General features: G+C 44.8%; 2 protein-coding genes across 4 annotated transcripts; one reads left to right on the top strand and one right to left on the bottom strand.

Annotated features, from left to right (window-relative positions):
- The first annotated feature begins 5683 nt into the window (after window positions 1–5683).
- Window positions 5684–15179, top strand: LOC110495586 (cyclic AMP-responsive element-binding protein 1). 3 transcript variants are annotated; one of them, XM_036951772.1, is made up of 8 exons: window positions 5684–6073; window positions 7610–7735; window positions 10232–10378; window positions 11504–11607; window positions 11831–11976; window positions 12414–12596; window positions 12779–12935; window positions 13183–15179. In XM_036951772.1, the coding sequence occupies exons 2-8, from the start codon at window positions 7649–7651 to the stop codon at window positions 13325–13327; spliced, it is 969 nt and encodes a 322-aa protein (XP_036807667.1). In that variant the 5' UTR covers window positions 5684–6073; window positions 7610–7648; the 3' UTR covers window positions 13328–15179. The 3 variants fall into 3 exon arrangements, with proteins under 3 accessions (XP_036807667.1, XP_036807666.1, XP_036807665.1); XM_036951771.1 differs by having other exon boundaries at window positions 5685–5929; XM_036951770.1 differs by having other exon boundaries at window positions 5685–6082.
- Window positions 15061–17241, bottom strand: LOC118941088 (protein N-lysine methyltransferase METTL21A-like). The gene is made up of 3 exons (XM_036951773.1): window positions 16983–17241; window positions 16661–16772; window positions 15061–15857 (listed from the first exon to the last, which is right to left on the bottom strand). Exons 1-3 carry the CDS (start codon window positions 17127–17129, stop codon window positions 15457–15459), a joined length of 660 nt encoding a protein of 219 aa, XP_036807668.1. The 5' UTR covers window positions 17130–17241; the 3' UTR covers window positions 15061–15456.
- Between the last annotated feature and the right edge of the window lie 83 nt (window positions 17242–17324).

Genomic DNA, 17324 nt, shown 5'->3' with positions numbered 1-17324 from the left:
ATGGTCTGGGGGTGCTTTGATGGTGGTAAAGTGGGAGATTTGTACAGGGTAAAAGAGATCTTGAAGAAGGAAGGCTATCATTCCATTTTGCAACGCCATGCCATACCCTGTGGACGGCGCTTTGTTGGAGCCAATTTCCTCCTACAACTGGACAATGACCACAGCTCCAAACTATGCAATAACTATTTAGGGAAGAAGCAGTCAGCTGGTATTCTTTCTATAATGGAGTGGCCAGCACAGTCATCGGATCTCAACCCTATTGAGCTGTTGTGGGAGCAGCTTGATTATATGGTACGTAAGAAGTGCCCATCAAACCAATCCAACTTGTGGGAGGTGCTTCAGGAAGCATGGGGTGAAATCTCTTCAGATTTCCTCAACAAATTGACAACTAGAATGCCAAAAGGTCTGCAAACCTGTAATTGCTGCAATTCTTTGACAAAAGCAAAGTTTGAAGGACACAATTATTATTTCAATAAAAAAAAACATTATTTATAACATTGTCAACGTCTTGACTAGATCTCCTATTCCTTTTGCAACTCATTTCATATATGTTTTCATGGAAAACAAGGACATTTCTAAGTGACCCTAAACTTTTGAACAGTAGTGTAGCTACATTACATTGTGTCTCTAATGCTTTGGTGTTCTTGTAAAGAAGATGGCTGTAGCATAACATTGTCCAAAGCGAGCAGTCAGTCTGATGTCAGAGCTGTACATCAGGTAATGCCCACCTTTAACCCAGAACACCAGACCAGGGACGTTATTCAGATTGGTCAATAGGCTACATGATGAATATTTCCTAGTTTGATCCAAGTGAAGAGTCGATTGAAGAAGTGTTTAATTGATGAAGTGTTTTTCACATGGACCCAGGTGTGTGTTCTTCCTTTTCTCTTGTCTCTCTGCCACGCTGTATAAAATGTGACAGGGGAAAAAAGCTAGCTAGCTAGTGTTTACCTCTCCCAGTCGTTCCTTACCTGCGGGCATGTTGGCTCGTGTGTGACTCATCCTCTGTCTAGACCAGACTATTCAACACACCAACACCCCAGGACTGTATTGGAAATGTTGACATCGATTCAAAACAGGCTGCCTAATTACAGTTCTCAGCCACTGAGAAAAGGCAGCTTAAACATCTACGTGACAAATGAAACTATTCTCTACATAGTGCACTACTTTGGGTGAAAAGGATGCCATTTGGGATGCAGATATAGAAATCTGCAATGTGCATTGTGGGAAATTGTGAATGATCAGAATGAGTAGTGTGACCGTGCTAGAGACAAGCTACAGAAAGAGTCAAATAATACACTACAAATCTACAAAGACATCCCTGGTAAAAACAGTAACAACTGCCCTGATACAAACCCTATTGGCTGTGCAACAGAACAATCATTGAGCGGTGCCAGGTGTCTGCAGGATGTTGGCAGCGCCAGCGGTTTAGGGGACATTATTGTCACATCTGGCAGTGTTGATCAGCCAACCAAGTGGGAGGTGGAGTTGAGATTTCCCCTCCCTGTAGCTCCTTCCAGGTCACAGCTTCATTATGTCCTGACACTGGTGTCTGGTGTTCATTATGCTCTAACACTGGTATCTGGTGTTCATTATGTCCTGACACTGGTGTCTGGTGTTCATTATGCTCTAACACTGGTGTCTGGTGTTCATTATGTCCTGACACTGGTGTCTGGTGTTCATTATGCTCTGACACTGGTGTCTGGTGTTCATTATGCTCTGACACTGGTGTCTGGTGTTCATTATGCTCTGACACTGGTGTCTGGTGTTCATTATGCTCTGACACTGGTGTCTGGTGTTCATTATGCTCTGACACTGGTGTCTGGTGTTCATTATGTCCTGACACTGGTGTCTGGTGTTCATTATGCTCTGACACTGGTGTCTGGTGCCGAGATGATTCGCTGGTGAAAAGTACCATTAGGCATGTAGGGAACCATAAAGATAGCATTACATAAAAGGATGATGTGCATGAGCTGTCTAATAAATGCATTGCATTAAAAACATGCAACAAACATACGTACAAGAATAAACTTCTTGGCATTCGCATTGTATTGAGTATCGGTAGTCTATTCAGTGGTTGCTTTGCTAGAAGGGTGTATTTTGCCTGTCTGTGACCCCCGCTTGGGAAGTCTGTGAGACGGTCATCCTCCTCACCTCACAGCTTTGGATTTCATCACCGACTCCAATGGATTATTTTGTGCCCCGCTCGGGGCAACGGGAGCTCTTAGACATATCCAGTTATTGGGAATATGTCAGTGTGGCCCTCGGTAATTAAAGCCTAATCATCCCGGTGAATTCTGAGCGTGATCCTCATCAACGTTTGATTAGTCTCCACCTGGCTCTCTGACGCCCCTCGCCAGCCCTCCTCATTCTGCTGCTTTAAACGTGCAATATGTCACTTTTTGGGCGATCTGACTAAATTCACATAGAAATGTGAGTTATAGATCTATCATTCTCATTGACAGTAAGCCTAATAAGCGATGGGTCTGTTCTATCTGCACTATTTCTATGCTTCCCTTTCATAAATGTTGTTTTGACTTTTGGTTTTGTACACCAGGTTTAAACAGCTGAACATTCAATAACCAAAAATATTGTAAAGAAATACTCCAGATATAACAGACTGACCCTAGCCCCCTGACACAAACTATTGGAGCATAGATACTGGAGGCTGAGACAGGAGGGCTAGGGAGACACTGGATGTGCAGTAGGAGATGGTAGCCACCTGCATGTGCAGTAGGAGATGGTAGCCACCTGGCTCTGCAGTAGGAGATGGTAGCCACCTGGCTCTGCAGTAGGAGTTGGTAGCGACCTGGCTCTGCAGTAGGAGTTGGTAGCAACCTGGCTCTGCAGTAGGAGATGGTAGCCACCTGGATATGCAGTAGGAGATCGTAGCCAGATTAATGTGCAGTAGGAGATGGTAGCCACCTCGATGTGCAGTAGGATATGGTAGCCTGGATGTGCAGTAGGAGATGGTAGCCAGCTGGATGTGCAGTAGGAGATGGTATCCTGGATGTGCAGTAGGAGATGGTAGCCACCTGGATGTGCAGTAGGAGATGGTAGCCACCTGGATGTGCAGTAGGGGGTGGTATCCTGGATGTGCAGTAGAAGATGGTAGCCATCTGGCTATGCAGTAGGAGATGGTAGCCAGCTGGATGTGCAGTAGGAGATGGTAGTCAGATGAATGTGCAGTAGGAGATGGTAGCCAGCTGGATGTGCAGTAGGAGGTGGTAGCCAGCTGGATGTGCAGTAGGAGGTGGTAGCCAGATGAATGTGCAGTAGGAGATTGTATCCTGCATGTGCAGTAGGAGATGGTAGCCAGCTGACTCTGCAGTAGGAGATGGTAGTCAGATGAATGTGCAGTAGGTGGTAGCCAGATGGGTGTGCAGTAGGAAACGGTAACCAGCTGGATGTGCAGTAGGAGGTGGTAGCCAGATGGATGTGCAGTAGGAGGTGGTAGCCAGATGGATGTGTAGTAGGTGGTAGCCAGATGGGTGTGCAGTAGGAAACGGTAGCCAGATGGATGTTCAGTAGGAGAGCTGGTGGGTTGGTGGATGAAGACAAGGCAGTGCTGCTGCACTGAGGGGCCGCCTGGCCTTCATGCATTATGTAGGACCCTGTCACCATCTCACCACCTCTCCCTCTGTCTCTCTGCAGTAAATATAGATCAGTGACTGTCTTTTCTCCCACCACCTCTGTGTTGACTCTTTCCCAGGTGTAGCAGTCTATGGTTATTAAGCCTACCTCAAGAGCTAGGTGATTATGGTCATTTCTCCTCTGCATTCTTGTAGCGTTATTAGGTAAAGCATGCACACGTTTATGTGTGTGAGTGTGTTCCAAATGCAGCAGATGTGGAAAATTTGACAACAATTTATGGATTTAAGATTTCAAGCATCATCCAAACAATGAAGTTAAGTTATTTTTTAAGGTAAACGTTTCATTTCCTGTAGGCTCCTCTTTTTACAAAGAGTGTACTTTGTGCAATAGGCAAAGTCTATAACAGCACAGATTAGAAGAGCAGACTGGCTTCATGCTGAAGGATACAGTATTGCTGAGTGTTGGAGTGAAGGCTAGAGGGAGTTCACACACGAACACAAACACGCCCTCCTGGAGGAGTTGCACAGTGGGGGGCTCGTCGGAGAAACACTCCAGTCTTCCACTCACTGACAGCTCAAGGTCAGTCACTGTTTGCTGAATGCGTGTGGGGGTGTATAGACTAAATGGTTTGATCGATACATTTATTTTTATTTTTTAAAGCTAATAAAGATGATTGTCATAAATTGGTTTGAAGTGTAAGTTTCCCTTAGGATTTGCAACAGCTGCCAAAGCCGAGGGTTAATTTCTTTTAAAACACAGCTAATTTTGTGTCTGCAATAAAGGGATGTTTTTTATGGCTTGTGTAAGATGGAGAGGAATACTAGACAGATAAAGCAAATGAAATGGGCATCTTGAGCATTATAAAACGAACAGAAACTCAATAACCCCAACACAGTATTTCCCACAATACAAGATCAGGGTTTTCTCTGTTGGAACACCAAAACATGCCTCCTTTCTCCCTCAACGTGATCACTAATCAGAGATTAAATAAGTGAAAGTACCTAGCCAATAATCACAATAACACTATATTGGGTATTGCTTTAGTGGAGACCTTAATCAAAAACCTATCCCTGTCTTTCAAAAGGGAAGATGGAAGTATGTATTTCAACAGGGCCCAGATTGTAGAAGCTTCTTATTGCTGATTTGTAGCTTGAGTGTGGCAGCAGATCTATACAGCATGCTCACAGACAGTGTTCTACTGCCCCCACCTGGGACTCCCTAAAAACACGCCCCTTCGATACAGCTACGACCGGAAGTGACTTCTCGTAGCAGGTTAGGATGAAAAGTCCTAACCTTAACCTAATTCTCCTAACCTGCTGCGTACGTTCTCTTAATCTGCAATAGCACCCTCATAGATATCATCCTAACCAACCTGCGCACCAAATACACCTCTGCTGTCTTCAACCAGGATCTCAGCGATCACTGCCACATTACCTGCGTCCGTAACGGGTCTTCGGGCCAAACGACCACTCCTCATCACTGTCAAACGCTTCATAAAACACTTCAGCGAGCAGGCCTTTCGAATCGACCTGGCCCGGGTAACCTGGAAAGATATTGACCTCATCCCATCAGTAGAGGATGCCTGGTTGTTCTATAAAAGTGCTTTCCTCACCATCTTAAATAAACATGCCCCATTCAAAAAATGTAGAACCAGGAACAGATATTGACCCGACTGCCCTCGACCAGCACAAAAACATCCTGTGGCGTACAGCATTAGCATCGAATAGCCCCCGCAATATGCAACTTTTCAGGGAAGTTAGGAACCAATATACACAGGCAGTTAGGAAAGGAAAGACTAGCTTTTATATCCCTCATAATGATACTAAAATATATCTAGCCCATGAGCAAATTGGTTTGGGAACATTTGGAATATACATCTTGATTTATCACTAGTGACAATTATGTACAAAATAGTCTATTTAAGATTCTAGAATCAGTTCTACTGGCAGTACAATGCTGTTTTTAGCATACTGCTCATGCTTCCTAATATATAACAAAGATGTTATAGTTTCTGTTTTATAAGACGTCTTTGATTGACAGCTGTTCATGTTCTCGACTGACACATTTTGCACATGCGCACTTTTATTTAGGCCTACATTTCGTACACTTCCGCCAATGTTCGTCAATGTCGGTATTCTTCGTGTGGATTTCGTCATTTTCCGTTCGAATTCGAGCCCTGTCGATAGAACTGATTTTCGTCGTCTCCCTCGTTCTCCGTGTTGTTGTTCATCTCGGTGACGCGACAGAGGTGTAGCCTGACGCGGTCTCTTACGTGTCGGTCTGAATAAAAGTGGAGCTCGGAGGACCCGGGAGTGACGAAGCGAGTCTGTGTCGGGTAAGCATCCGATGCGGAGAGGGGGATAGAAGAAAGCCCTGGTGTGTTGGAGAAATCGCTCCAAATCTAACAAAGAGATCATGGCGGCGGTGTTGCAGAGCCACACGATGTTGAGTCAGTCTACAAAGCTAGCCAGCCAGCTATGTGAGAATGGTACTGGAAAAATGGGAGTGAGGCTTGAGTCCTCGAGTAAAGATTGCAACCACAGTAATTAATAGCATCAGCATGTTGGCTAACAGACCTAGTTTGGCCATCTCGCTACATAGCCAGCTGGCAATCACAAAACATGTAGGTTCGAATGCCTAACTTGCTAAGCTAACTAGCGGTATAGAATGATAGCCCAGCCCAATAATATCTGGCTTAGCTACAGACATTTCCCTCCCAAAGAACTAGCTAACGTTAGCTTGCAAGATAGTCCGTCTGCAAACACAGCGTGGTTGTCTTGGATAAGCATACTACATTAGCAAACTTAGATAAAGACATCAATTAAAGTGTCATAGCTAGCCAACGTTAAATGAACCACATGCAAATGAATTGATTGAGCTAAAACTCTTGATTTTTACCGCATGGGACACATTTGTATATTTACGTTAGCTAGCTAGCTGCTATGGCTAGTTAGCCAGGTTGTCGATATTAGCTAGCTACCACAAATATTTAATATAACGAGTAACAATATGAACATGGATACATTTCGTACCATTTGGTTGAAAATGTGTTTTTTCTTATCTATTAGTATAGCTAGGCAAGTGTCAGCTAGCTACTGTTTTCTTTGTAGCTAACAATGCTATATACTTTGCTAGCTAACTACTTGGAAAAGGGCGGCAATAACGGTATCGTGTTAGGAAATGATGTGCTGCATATTATACTGTAAATTGAAAATACACTTAACTAGTGTTGTCATAAAATCATTACGTTCATGCAATGTTGGAACTTATTACATTAACATTGAGCAACACATTTTTACCTTAGGAACGTTACTTATGGTTTGGGATAGTATCTCCCATACTTTCAGATAGTCACACGTAATACTGCATGTCTGGTGTAGCCTACAATCACTTAAACAAACCTGGTCTGGTATGGATAGACAGAGGCACAAAAGCCACGACCTGAAACATCACAGTCAGTGTATAACATCACTTAATCAGTGCTCTCCAACCCTGTTCCTGGGGAGCTACCATCCTGTAGGGTTTCACACCAACCTTCTTCCTGGGGAGCTACCATCCTGTAGGGTTTCACACCAACCTTCTTCCTGGGGAGCTACCATCCTGTAGGGTTTCACACCAACCTTCTTCCTGGGGAGCTACCATCCTGTAGGGTTTCACACCAACCTTCTTCCTGGGGAGCTACCATCCTGTAGGGTTTCACACCAACCTTCTTCCTGGGGAGCTACCATCCTGTAGGGTTTCACACCAACCTTCTTCCTGGAGAGCTACCATCCTGTAGGTTTTAGCTCCAACTGTAATCCAATGCACCTGATTCTAATAGTTAGCTGGTTGATGAGCTGAATCAGGTTAGGTACAACTGGGGTTGGAGCGAAACCCTACAAGATGGTATCTCCAGGAACAGGATTGGCGTGAACCTACACAACTTTATCTCTCCAGAAACAGGGTTGGAGAGCCCTGAATTAAATCCACCCCCATACCAATATTTTACATTTTGTGTAAAAACGCACATTCACAGGCTCTCCAGAGTTCTCCACCCGCCATTCCAGCCAACTAAATGACCATGGAAGCGGGAGCCGATACACAGCAGGGTGGTGACACAGCTGTTTCTGAGTCTGAGGCCCAGCAGATCACACTTGCCCAGGTACAGTACCCTCATCAACATTGCCAGGCACTTCAAATCAAATTTATTTATATAGCCCTTCGTACATCAGCTGATATCTCAAAGTGCTGTACATAAACCCAGCCTAAAACCCCAAACAGCAAGCAATGCAGGTGTAGAAGCACGGTGGCTAGGAAAAACTCCCTAGAAAGGCCAAAACCTAGGAAGAAACCTAGAGAGGAACCAGGCTATGTGGGGTGGCCAGTCCTCTTCTGGCTGTGCCGGGTGGAGATTATAACAGAACATGGCCAAGATGTTCAAATGTTCATAAATGACCAGCATGGTCGAATAATAATAAGGCAGAACAGTTGAAACTGGAGCAGCAGCACAGCCAGGTGGACTGGGGACAGCAAGGAGTCATCATGTCAGGTAGTCCTGGGGCATGGTCCTAGGGCTCAGGTCCTCCGAGAGAGAGAAAGAGAGAAGGAGAGAATTAGAGAACGCACACTTAGATTCACACAGGACACCGAATAGGACAGGAGAAGTACTCCAGATATAACAAACTGACCCTAGCCCCCCGACACATAAACTACTGCAGCATAAATACTGGAGGCTGAGACAGGAGGGGTCAGGAGACACTGTGGCCCCATCCGAGGACACCCCCGGACAGGGCCAAACAGGAAGGATATAACCCCACCCACTTTGCCAAAGCACAGCCCCCACAACACTAGAGGGATATCTTCAACCACCAACTTACCATCCTGAGACAAGGCTGAGTATAGCCCACAAAGACCTCCGCCACGGCACAACCCAAGGGGGGGGGGGCGCCAACCCAGACAGGATGACCACATCAGTGACTCAGCCCACTCAGGTGACGCACCCCCTCCAGGGACGGCATGAGAGAGCCCCAGTAAAGCCAGTGACTCAGCCCCTGAATAGGGTTAGAGGCAGAGAATCCCAGTGGAAAGAGGGGAACCGGCCAGGCAGAGACAGCAAGGGCGGTTCGTTGCTCCAGAGCCTTTCCGTTCACCCTCCCACTCCTGGGCCAGACTACACTCAATCATATGACCCACTGAAGAGATGAGTCTTCAGTAGAGACTTAAAGGTTGAGACCGAGTTTGCGTCTCTGACATGGGTAGGCAGACCGTTCCATAAAAATGGAGCTCTATAGGAGAAAGCCCTGCCTCCAGCTGTTTGCTTAAAAATTCTAGGGACAATTAGGAGGCCTGCGTCTTGTGACCGTAGCGTACGTGTAGGTATGTACGGCAGGACCAAATCAGAGAGATAGGTAGGAGCAAGCCCATGTAATGCTTTGTAGGTTAGCAGTAAAACCTTGAAATCAGCCCTTGCTTTGACAGGAAGCCAGTGTAGAGAGGCTAGCACTGGAGTAATATGATCAATTTTTTTGGTTCTAGTCAGGATTCTAGCAGCCGTATTTAGCACTAACTGAAGTTTATTTAGTGCTTTATCCGGGTAGCCGGAAAGTAGAGCATTGCAGTAGTCTAACCTGGAAGTGACAAAAGCATGGATTAATTTTTCTGCATCATTTTTTTGGACAGAAAGTTTCTGATTTTTGCAATGTTACGTAGATGGAAAAAAGCTGTCCTTGAAATGGTCTTGATATGTTCTTCAAAAGAGAGATCAGGGTCCAGAGTAACGCCGAGGTCCTTCACAGTTTTATTTGAGACGACTGTACAACCATTAAGATTAATTGTCAGATTCAACAGAAGATCTCTTTGTTTCTTGGGACTCTTGGGACTTGAATCAAATGAAACTTTATTGATCCTCTGGTGGAAATTCTTTACGAGGCCCTACTTTTGGTGTACATGTATGGTTGTGTTTACACTGGCAGCCCAATTCTGATGTTTTCCCCACCAATTTGTCTTGACCAATCACGTCATATCTTTTTAGAGCTGATATGATTGGTCAAAAGAAAGCTCAGAATTGAGCTGCCTGTGTAAATGCAGCCTATGCGTGTAGGGTGTATTCATGTGTGGGCTGCATTCAGCAGGGCACAACATTGTAGAATGTTCATAAATAAATATGTTTTGTAGAAGAGCAGAACTGTTCACTGACATGAAGAATAATCAATCACTTCTATTCATGGTCTTTGATTGTAACCATTATGTGGATTTTGGGCTCCCGAGTGGCGCAGTGGTCTAAGGCATTGTATCTCAGTGCTAGAGGTGTCGCTACAGACCCAGATTCGATTCCAGGCTGTATCACAACCGGACATGATTGGGAGTCCCATAGGGCGGCGCACAATTGGCCCAGCGTCGTCCGGGTTAGGGTTTGGCTGGGGTAGGCTGTCATTGTAAATAAGAATTAGTTCTTAATGACTTGCCTAGTTAAATAAAGGTTAAAATGATGGACCAGTTTCCCAAAAGCATCTTAAGGCTAAGTCCATCGTTAGACCCATAGGATCCTGTTGTGCTAAAATGGACTTGGCCTTAAGATGCTTTTGGGAAACCGGGCCCTGGAACGAGCATGTATAGCCCACACTCATAAGCCGTTTCTAAATCTGCGTCCCTGCTGCAGGTGTCTATGGCAGCAGGACAGGTCTCCTCCAGCGGCCCCACAGTCACCCTGGTGCAGCTGCCCAACGGTCAGACGGTTCAGGTCCACGGGGTCATCCAGGCCGCCCAGCCCTCGGTCATCCAGTCGCCTCAAGTACAGACTGTTCAGGTGAGCCCCATTCCTCCCTCCATTACAGTAGTGTATTGTGATGTACATAGTAAGATACATGCAATAGGCTTTGGTAGTAGGCAGCAACAGGTCTATATTGGACCTGTACTGTTGGAGCTTTAAGAATTTCACTGTACCCTTCAATTACATGTGTGACCCTGTGCATGTGACTAATGAACTGATCTAATCTATAGCAGAGAATCTCTCAGATGGCAGCTATTTGAGGGTTGGTGTGGGTCACATACAGTAATATAACAAATCAATGGAACATTATTGGATGTTGTATAGGTATTACTGCATTTCCAATAAACTGCAGGGTGTCTATGTGCTTTGGTGATGAAATTTCACTTAATGTTATATCCCTGTAAAATGAATTACTGGGAGTTATATATATATATATATGACTCTATTTTCATAGCTTATAGTTTATTTGCTGTTAGTCAGCACCTCCACACAAAATCATTTTCTCTGGGTGTGTGCCAGCTATGCTTTTTATTAGACTTGTGTTATAAAACCCATTTTACCAAGACAAGTATGATTCTTCGTGTTCTGAATGGTTCAGTTGGGTCTTTCTCTAACATATCATGAACATATCTAAAAGGTTGGATTTCATAACCTAATACATCTGATAATAAGCAGCAGTGCAAGTTTCCTGTAATGATTTTTGAGAATTTTTCGTTTTGTGGTCAAAGTTGTTTCCGTGGGTCGCAAAAAAACTCAATTAGCATGAGACAAGCTGAAATAAATGTAAAAGGCTTTGGTAAAAAAAAAAAAAATTGGGGTATATGCTTATTGCTCTGACATTTCAGAGCTACGCTTGTTTTTGTGAGGTATCTTGGGGAAATGACAGGAATTTTGAATGAATATGAAAAGTGGATATCCATCTTACCTCTGTTTCATGTCCTTTGGATTCTAGAAGAAAGATCAGTTCAACGGGAAAGTGATTTTCCAGATTTTTTGCCACTTTTCTCTCTCTGGCCTCGATTGATTTAATCACCCTAATTCTGACCATCCTACAAGGGTAAAATCTTTCCAATGGATTATATTATTTTACCCATTGGTCAAAAAAAAGTGTTTTTGATTGGACGCCCTATAAACTGCAACTCTTGTGTTTGACCTTGTCAGATTTCAACAGTTGCAGAGGACTCCCAGGACTCCCAGGAGTCGGTGGACAGTGTGACAGACTCTCAGAAGAGGAGGGAGATACTTTCCAGACGTCCTTCCTACAGGTACCGCTCCTCCACAGGGCCACTGTCTCAGCCTCAGGGTGGCAGGAAAAAATCCCAATCTGGCAACATGACTGTCATGTTGACTCAGTGTTGCCAAATTGGGATTCTTTTTTTAATGCAGATTGGGTGCCATTTTGGATCTGATTGGGCTGTGAATGAAATCTGATGACACATTGACTGAGAGTCCGAGACATTGATTGGGATTGTTTGTTATCCCTTGCAGGAAGATCCTGAACGACCTGTCGTCTGACGTGTCTGCGGTCCCGCCGATCGAGGAGGAGAAATCGGAGGACGACTCGACCCCCGCCATCACCACCGTTGCCATGCCCACATCATGCCCCATCTATCAGACGGCCAGCGGCCAGTACAGTACGTAACCCCTACCTATTCAATCGTCAGTTTTATCGCTCCGGGGGGGGTCCCGTAGGTACTTCCACCAATCCCCTCTACATGGGAAAATGCTTAACTGACCCAAGGTCAGCATCTAGGGGCAACTTCACCCGTACTCCAGTTTCATCATGGCCATATGTGAAGAGTGCCTGCTTGTTCTGGTTTGGACAAGCTTAGTTGGCTTTCTTACTTTATATTTGATGAGTCGTGTATGGTCAATGACTATAGTGGAAATAGGGTCATGTTCAGTAGGGAGAAATGTTTGAATGAAACGGGAAGGTTCTACCTGAACATGTCCAATAATGACAATGTTAATTTTCCGTTTCGCTATGGTGTGCCTTGCTGAACATGACCGAGCAGACCGTAGTAATGTTCCTAACCTGACGATCATCCATTAACCCCTCCCCCCTCTTCAGTTGCCATCACCCAGGGCGGCGCCATCCAACTGGCCAATAACGGTACGGATGGCATGCAGGGGATGCAGACCCTGACCATGACCAACGCGGCGGGCGCCCAGCAGGGCACCACCATCCTGCAGTATGCCCAGACCTCCGATGGACAGCAAATCCTGGTGCCCAGCAACCAGGTGGTAATGCAAGGTGAGAACCTCTTGGACCATGGGAGGCCCCAGTCGCAATCAAGTTTTGGTTCTTACTGGGTGCCCGTCAGTTGTTCTGCTCGTACATTCTAAACAGAACCGTTTTCCTGCATACGCAGTCACACAACAACACAAACAACTCCTGTATGCCAACAATTTCTTGACGTAAACATTGTTTCCCAGCTGCCTCTGGAGAAGTGCAGACCTACCAGATCCGTACGGCCAACACCAGCAGCATGACTCCTGGGATGGTGATGGCCTCCTCTCCCGCCTTGTCTGGCCAGGAAGGCCCAGAGGTTGTCGTCACCCGTAAGAGGGAGGTCAGACTGATGAAGAACAGGTAGGTGGAGTAGAGGGTATAGATACTGTTAACTAGGGTTATGTTGATCACTTTAATGAAGGCTGTTGGGTGAAATGGTAGACTACATCCTATAATGTAGGTGTACATTTAGCATGTTGTTGATATGGAACTCCTATGTCTATACCTACACAATAAAGCTGAGGTTAAGTGAAAACATGGTGATCGTGTTAAGATTTGCTTTGCTGAGCCAGACATACTGTACTGACTCCGTGTGTGTGTGTGACAGGGAAGCGGCCCGGGAGTGTCGCCGGAAGAAGAAGGAGTACGTCAAGTGTCTGGAGAACCGTGTGGCCGTCCTGGAGAACCAAAACAAAACCCTCATTGAGGAACTGAAGTCACTTAAAGACTTGTACTGCCACAAATCAGAGTAGTGCCCCCCCCCCCCCATGTACAGAGACTCACCACAGAGCCATGCATCTGGCACCACCCTCCCTCCCCCATTTATCCCTTTCTTTTTAAAAAGCTCTACCAGTCTATAAGACCTACAGAAAGAGGAAAAATAACAACACAATTTCTCCACTTTTTCACAAGTATCCCTTTAAAAGGATGACATGAGTACCCCTAAAAAGGATGGCCTCATAGGTACCCCTTAAAAGGATGATGAGTACTTTCCATCATGAGTACCCCTAAAAGGATGAGGTGGAGCACACTGTTTCTCCACCAATAGAATGGAGCCCCTAGTGGAATCTTACAGTGGTAGGTATCGTGTCTATCCACGACACCACTGCTGCTAACTAACCAGTAGTCCCCAGTCTCAAGATGTCAGATACCAGGAAAACACCAGCCGTGGAGGACTAGGACCCCTCTGCCCACCATGAACTACCCTATACAACTATTGAGTTTGGACCGTCACCTGGCAACACACGTTGAAAATGATTTTGGAAAAATGGTCATCTTTTTGAGTGCTACACTATTCAGTATTTAGGCTGATGATTGCTTTAACTCTTCTGTTACTTACTAACACTTTATGTGGACTGTAGATCCCAACCACTGTCAGATGAAATGTATTATCTTTGAGCTTGAGTTGGGTTATCATGTATTGAATTTTTCTGCTTGCCAACTTTTGTTATTCAGCATTGCTAAGTCGGGTGTTTTGGGGTAGGAGATGGATTGTGGGTGGATTGTCTGCATCAACTAACAGGCATTAAAAGGTAACCTCAGCGATATGACGTAGATGCAGAATGTAAACAGCATAGTGGGTCAATTTCCACAACTAAGAGTGTTGAAGCGAGAAGCTCAACTCCGCTGTTTTGGTGCCGTGGCTACCACTACAACGTGAAGCGCTACTGTGTGATGGCAAAGTGTTGCATCTCGCTCATCTCAATATCTCCGGTGCTGCTCGGGGGGAAAGTCATTTCGCTGAGTACCTTTTTAAAGAGTTGTGCTAATGTAAACTGAGCTACCACACAGCTGACAGGAGGAATTGTGAAATATGACTGAAGGGTAGACTATGGGTGTTGTATAGTGTGCTTTTAGGCATTCATGTAATGTATACGATGTCTGAGGCAGTGTGTGTGTTTGAGTCTCCTTGTTTGTTTCTCCATGGCCTGAACAGGCATAAGGCATAATCATATTGGAGGATATCCTAACTTCCACTTAATCATGCATTGACATCAATGGGATTGTAGAGTGAAAGTTAGGATTAGCCCCACAATCTCACTTTTTCATCTGTTGTGCCTCAAAACACTTCTGATAGAACAAGGGAAGAAGCATTTTTTTTTATCATGTAGTTCGTTAAAAGGGATAGTTTGCTTGGATCTGCAGTGATGACGTAGACCCATCGCTGACATTTAGACTGACAACTCGGTCAACAAACGTGGGATTTACACCAGGGGTGCGTTCAGCAGCTCACAACACTGTGGAACAGATCCAAATGTTCAGCTAGAACTGTTTTGTAGAACAGACATGCCTTTCTGACATGTAAAAGAAGGATTCATGTCAACTATATTTCTATCGGCAAAGTTCCAGAACATTTGCTTACTGAACCCGGTCTTCTGTTTGATTGGATAACGGAATGCCATATTGTATTATTTAGTTTTTACGTAGCCATCTGTCATAAATAACATATGCATCTTATTTTTAAAACACTTGCCATTTCTGTTCATATTTTGTAAACGTTGTATTTCTTAATGTCAGCATTCACTTGTATGAAAAAAGCAAAACAATTATATTACAGATTCTACTATTTGTTTTTGGCAGCTGTTAATAAATGTGTTTCTGGTATTATTTTTCACATGTCTTAATTTGTTTTCAAATCCATTTTATCAAAAAAGGATGAATGAAATTAAGACAATTACAATCACCCATAGTAGCTGGGTTGTAGCTCCATATTTTCTCCCTACTGGACACAACCCTGCATGAAACAAAACCATCCTCCATGAACCCATCTCACTGACTGTCCATTCATGAGTAGTAGCTCCCTGAACCATCAATGATTGACAGCACATTGATCCATCCACTGTGATTCAAACCCCTCACATCCCCCATCAGTCACTGGTTCCTACAGATCTCTCCTTGCTGGAAGCTTCACAGCCTTGTAGATGTGAATGTCTCTTTCCTTGTCATAGTGCACCTCGTGTACTGTGAAGCGCTGGTTCAGCATGCTCAGGAAGTTAGTGTCTCGCTCGTAGCGGATCTTGCAGGCCAGTAGCACTACACTACTCTCTGAGCTGAGGTGCTCCATCGTTTGCAGTAATGATGGAAATGTGTCTTCCAGGTAAACAATGTCTGCTCCCAGCACTATGTCAAAGCCTCCTGTGGGATAGCGCTCCAATCCCTGGCCCCAGGTCAGTTCTGAGACCTTCACTGCTCCTAGCCGATCCGGGGGAATGTTCTCTTTCACATTGGCTGCAAGGAAGCCCAAGGCAGGCTCACGGTCTGTGATGGTCACTTTTTTGGCACCTTTGGACAGAAGGCTTGCACGGTTAGCACATGTAAAAATGTGACTAACAATTAGTAGTTCTAACAGTTGAGCCTGATCCACACTATAGGGCCAACCCAAACAGTTCTGGCTCTGATGGTTTATTTTCACATTGTCCTTTCCAGAATGGTTCCAGCAACTATATAGTAGTCAGGCCAGCCCACATCAGCTCAACTATATAGTAGTCAGGCCAGCCCACATCAGCTCAACTATATAGTAATCAGGCCAGCCCACATCAGCTCAACTATATAGTAGTCAGGCCAGCCCACATCAGCTCAACTATATAGTAATCAGGCCAGCCCACATCAGCTCAACTATATAGTAGTCAGGCCAACCCACTTCAGCTCAACTATATAGTAGTCAGGCCAGCCCACATCAGCTCAACTATATAGTAATCAGGCCAGCCCACATCAGCTCAACTATATAGTAATCAGGCCAGCCCACATCAGCTCAACTATATAGTAGTCAGGCCAGCCCACATCAGCTCAACTATATAGTAGTCAGGCCAGCCCACATCAGCTCAACTATATAGTAGTCAGGCCAGCCCACATCAGCTCAACTATATAGTAGTCAGGCCAACCCACTTCAGCTCAACTATATAGTAGTCAGGCCAACCCACTTCAGCTCAACTATATAGTAGTCAGGCCAACCCACTTCAGCTCAACTATATAGTAGTCAGGCCAACCCACTTCAGCTCAACTATATAGTAGTCAGGCCAACCCACTTCAGCTTGGTTTGGCCCTGTAATGCAAGTCTCCTACCAGTTTCTTATGTGAGTTCTTACCTAGAAGAGCTGCCACGATGCCCACCAGTCCAGTGCCTGCCCCCAGCTCGATGGCAACCTTCCCTGTCAGCTCGACCTGCCCCAGCTCCAGGTACATACACATCACTACCGCCTGACAGAGAAAGGAAAACATAAGATGTAAGGAGAGAACAGTATCGGTAAAGTGTGGCAGAATCAATCGTTCCATAGTTGGCTACATCTTTGTCACACTCAAGAAGACGACCGTAATTCAACAGATGATTGAATAGTTCATATTGGAATAAAACATATTTAAAAAATGCTGCAAAGTATGTACAGTCGTACACCAACGATGGTCACTCACTGCATCCCAGACGACAGCAGCTACTCCGAGTTTATTCCAGTCCTGAGTTAGTCTGACATTGTGGTCAGCAAAATGGAACTCGGCAGACGAATTATGTAGTTTTGAGAGCACGGGCAAATAATTCCCATCATATGGTACAAGCGCCATAGTCAAAAGAAGACCATGGAAATGTAATATAATATGTAACTTTTAGTAAGCTTGAAATTCATACCTCGCTGAACGATTTCTTATGAGGAAGTGGAAAAATCTATATTCTCGCGATAATAAAATCGTAGAGCTGACACTTGTCAAATGACAATGTTCACCAATCTCTGTCAAATAACAATTATTAATCTTGGTAAA

Source organism: Oncorhynchus mykiss, chromosome 18 (assembly GCF_013265735.2).
Source record: "Oncorhynchus mykiss isolate Arlee chromosome 18, USDA_OmykA_1.1, whole genome shotgun sequence".
NCBI classification, from domain to species: Eukaryota; Metazoa; Chordata; class Actinopteri; order Salmoniformes; family Salmonidae; genus Oncorhynchus; species Oncorhynchus mykiss.
Note: the sequence above shows the minus strand (reverse complement) of the source record. Positions and strands in the feature narration are given on the sequence as shown.

Coding starts and splice junctions, on each gene's coding strand:
- LOC110495586 (XM_036951772.1), top strand. CDS start 7,649: ATGACCATGGAAGCGGGAGCCGATACACAGCAGGGTGGTGACACAGCT. Junction 10,379..11,503: donor CTCAAGTACAGACTGTTCAG/GTGAGCCCCATT, acceptor TGACCTTGTCAG/ATTTCAACAGTTGCAGAGGA. Junction 12,597..12,778: donor CAACCAGGTGGTAATGCAAG/GTGAGAACCTCT, acceptor ATTGTTTCCCAG/CTGCCTCTGGAGAAGTGCAG.
- LOC118941088 (XM_036951773.1), bottom strand. CDS start 17,129: ATGGCGCTTGTACCATATGATGGGAATTATTTGCCCGTGCTCTCAAAA. Junction 16,773..16,982: donor CTGCTGTCGTCTGGGATGCA/GTGAGTGACCAT, acceptor TTTCTCTGTCAG/GCGGTAGTGATGTGTATGTA. Junction 15,858..16,660: donor CATCGTGGCAGCTCTTCTAG/GTAAGAACTCAC, acceptor TTCTGTCCAAAG/GTGCCAAAAAAGTGACCATC.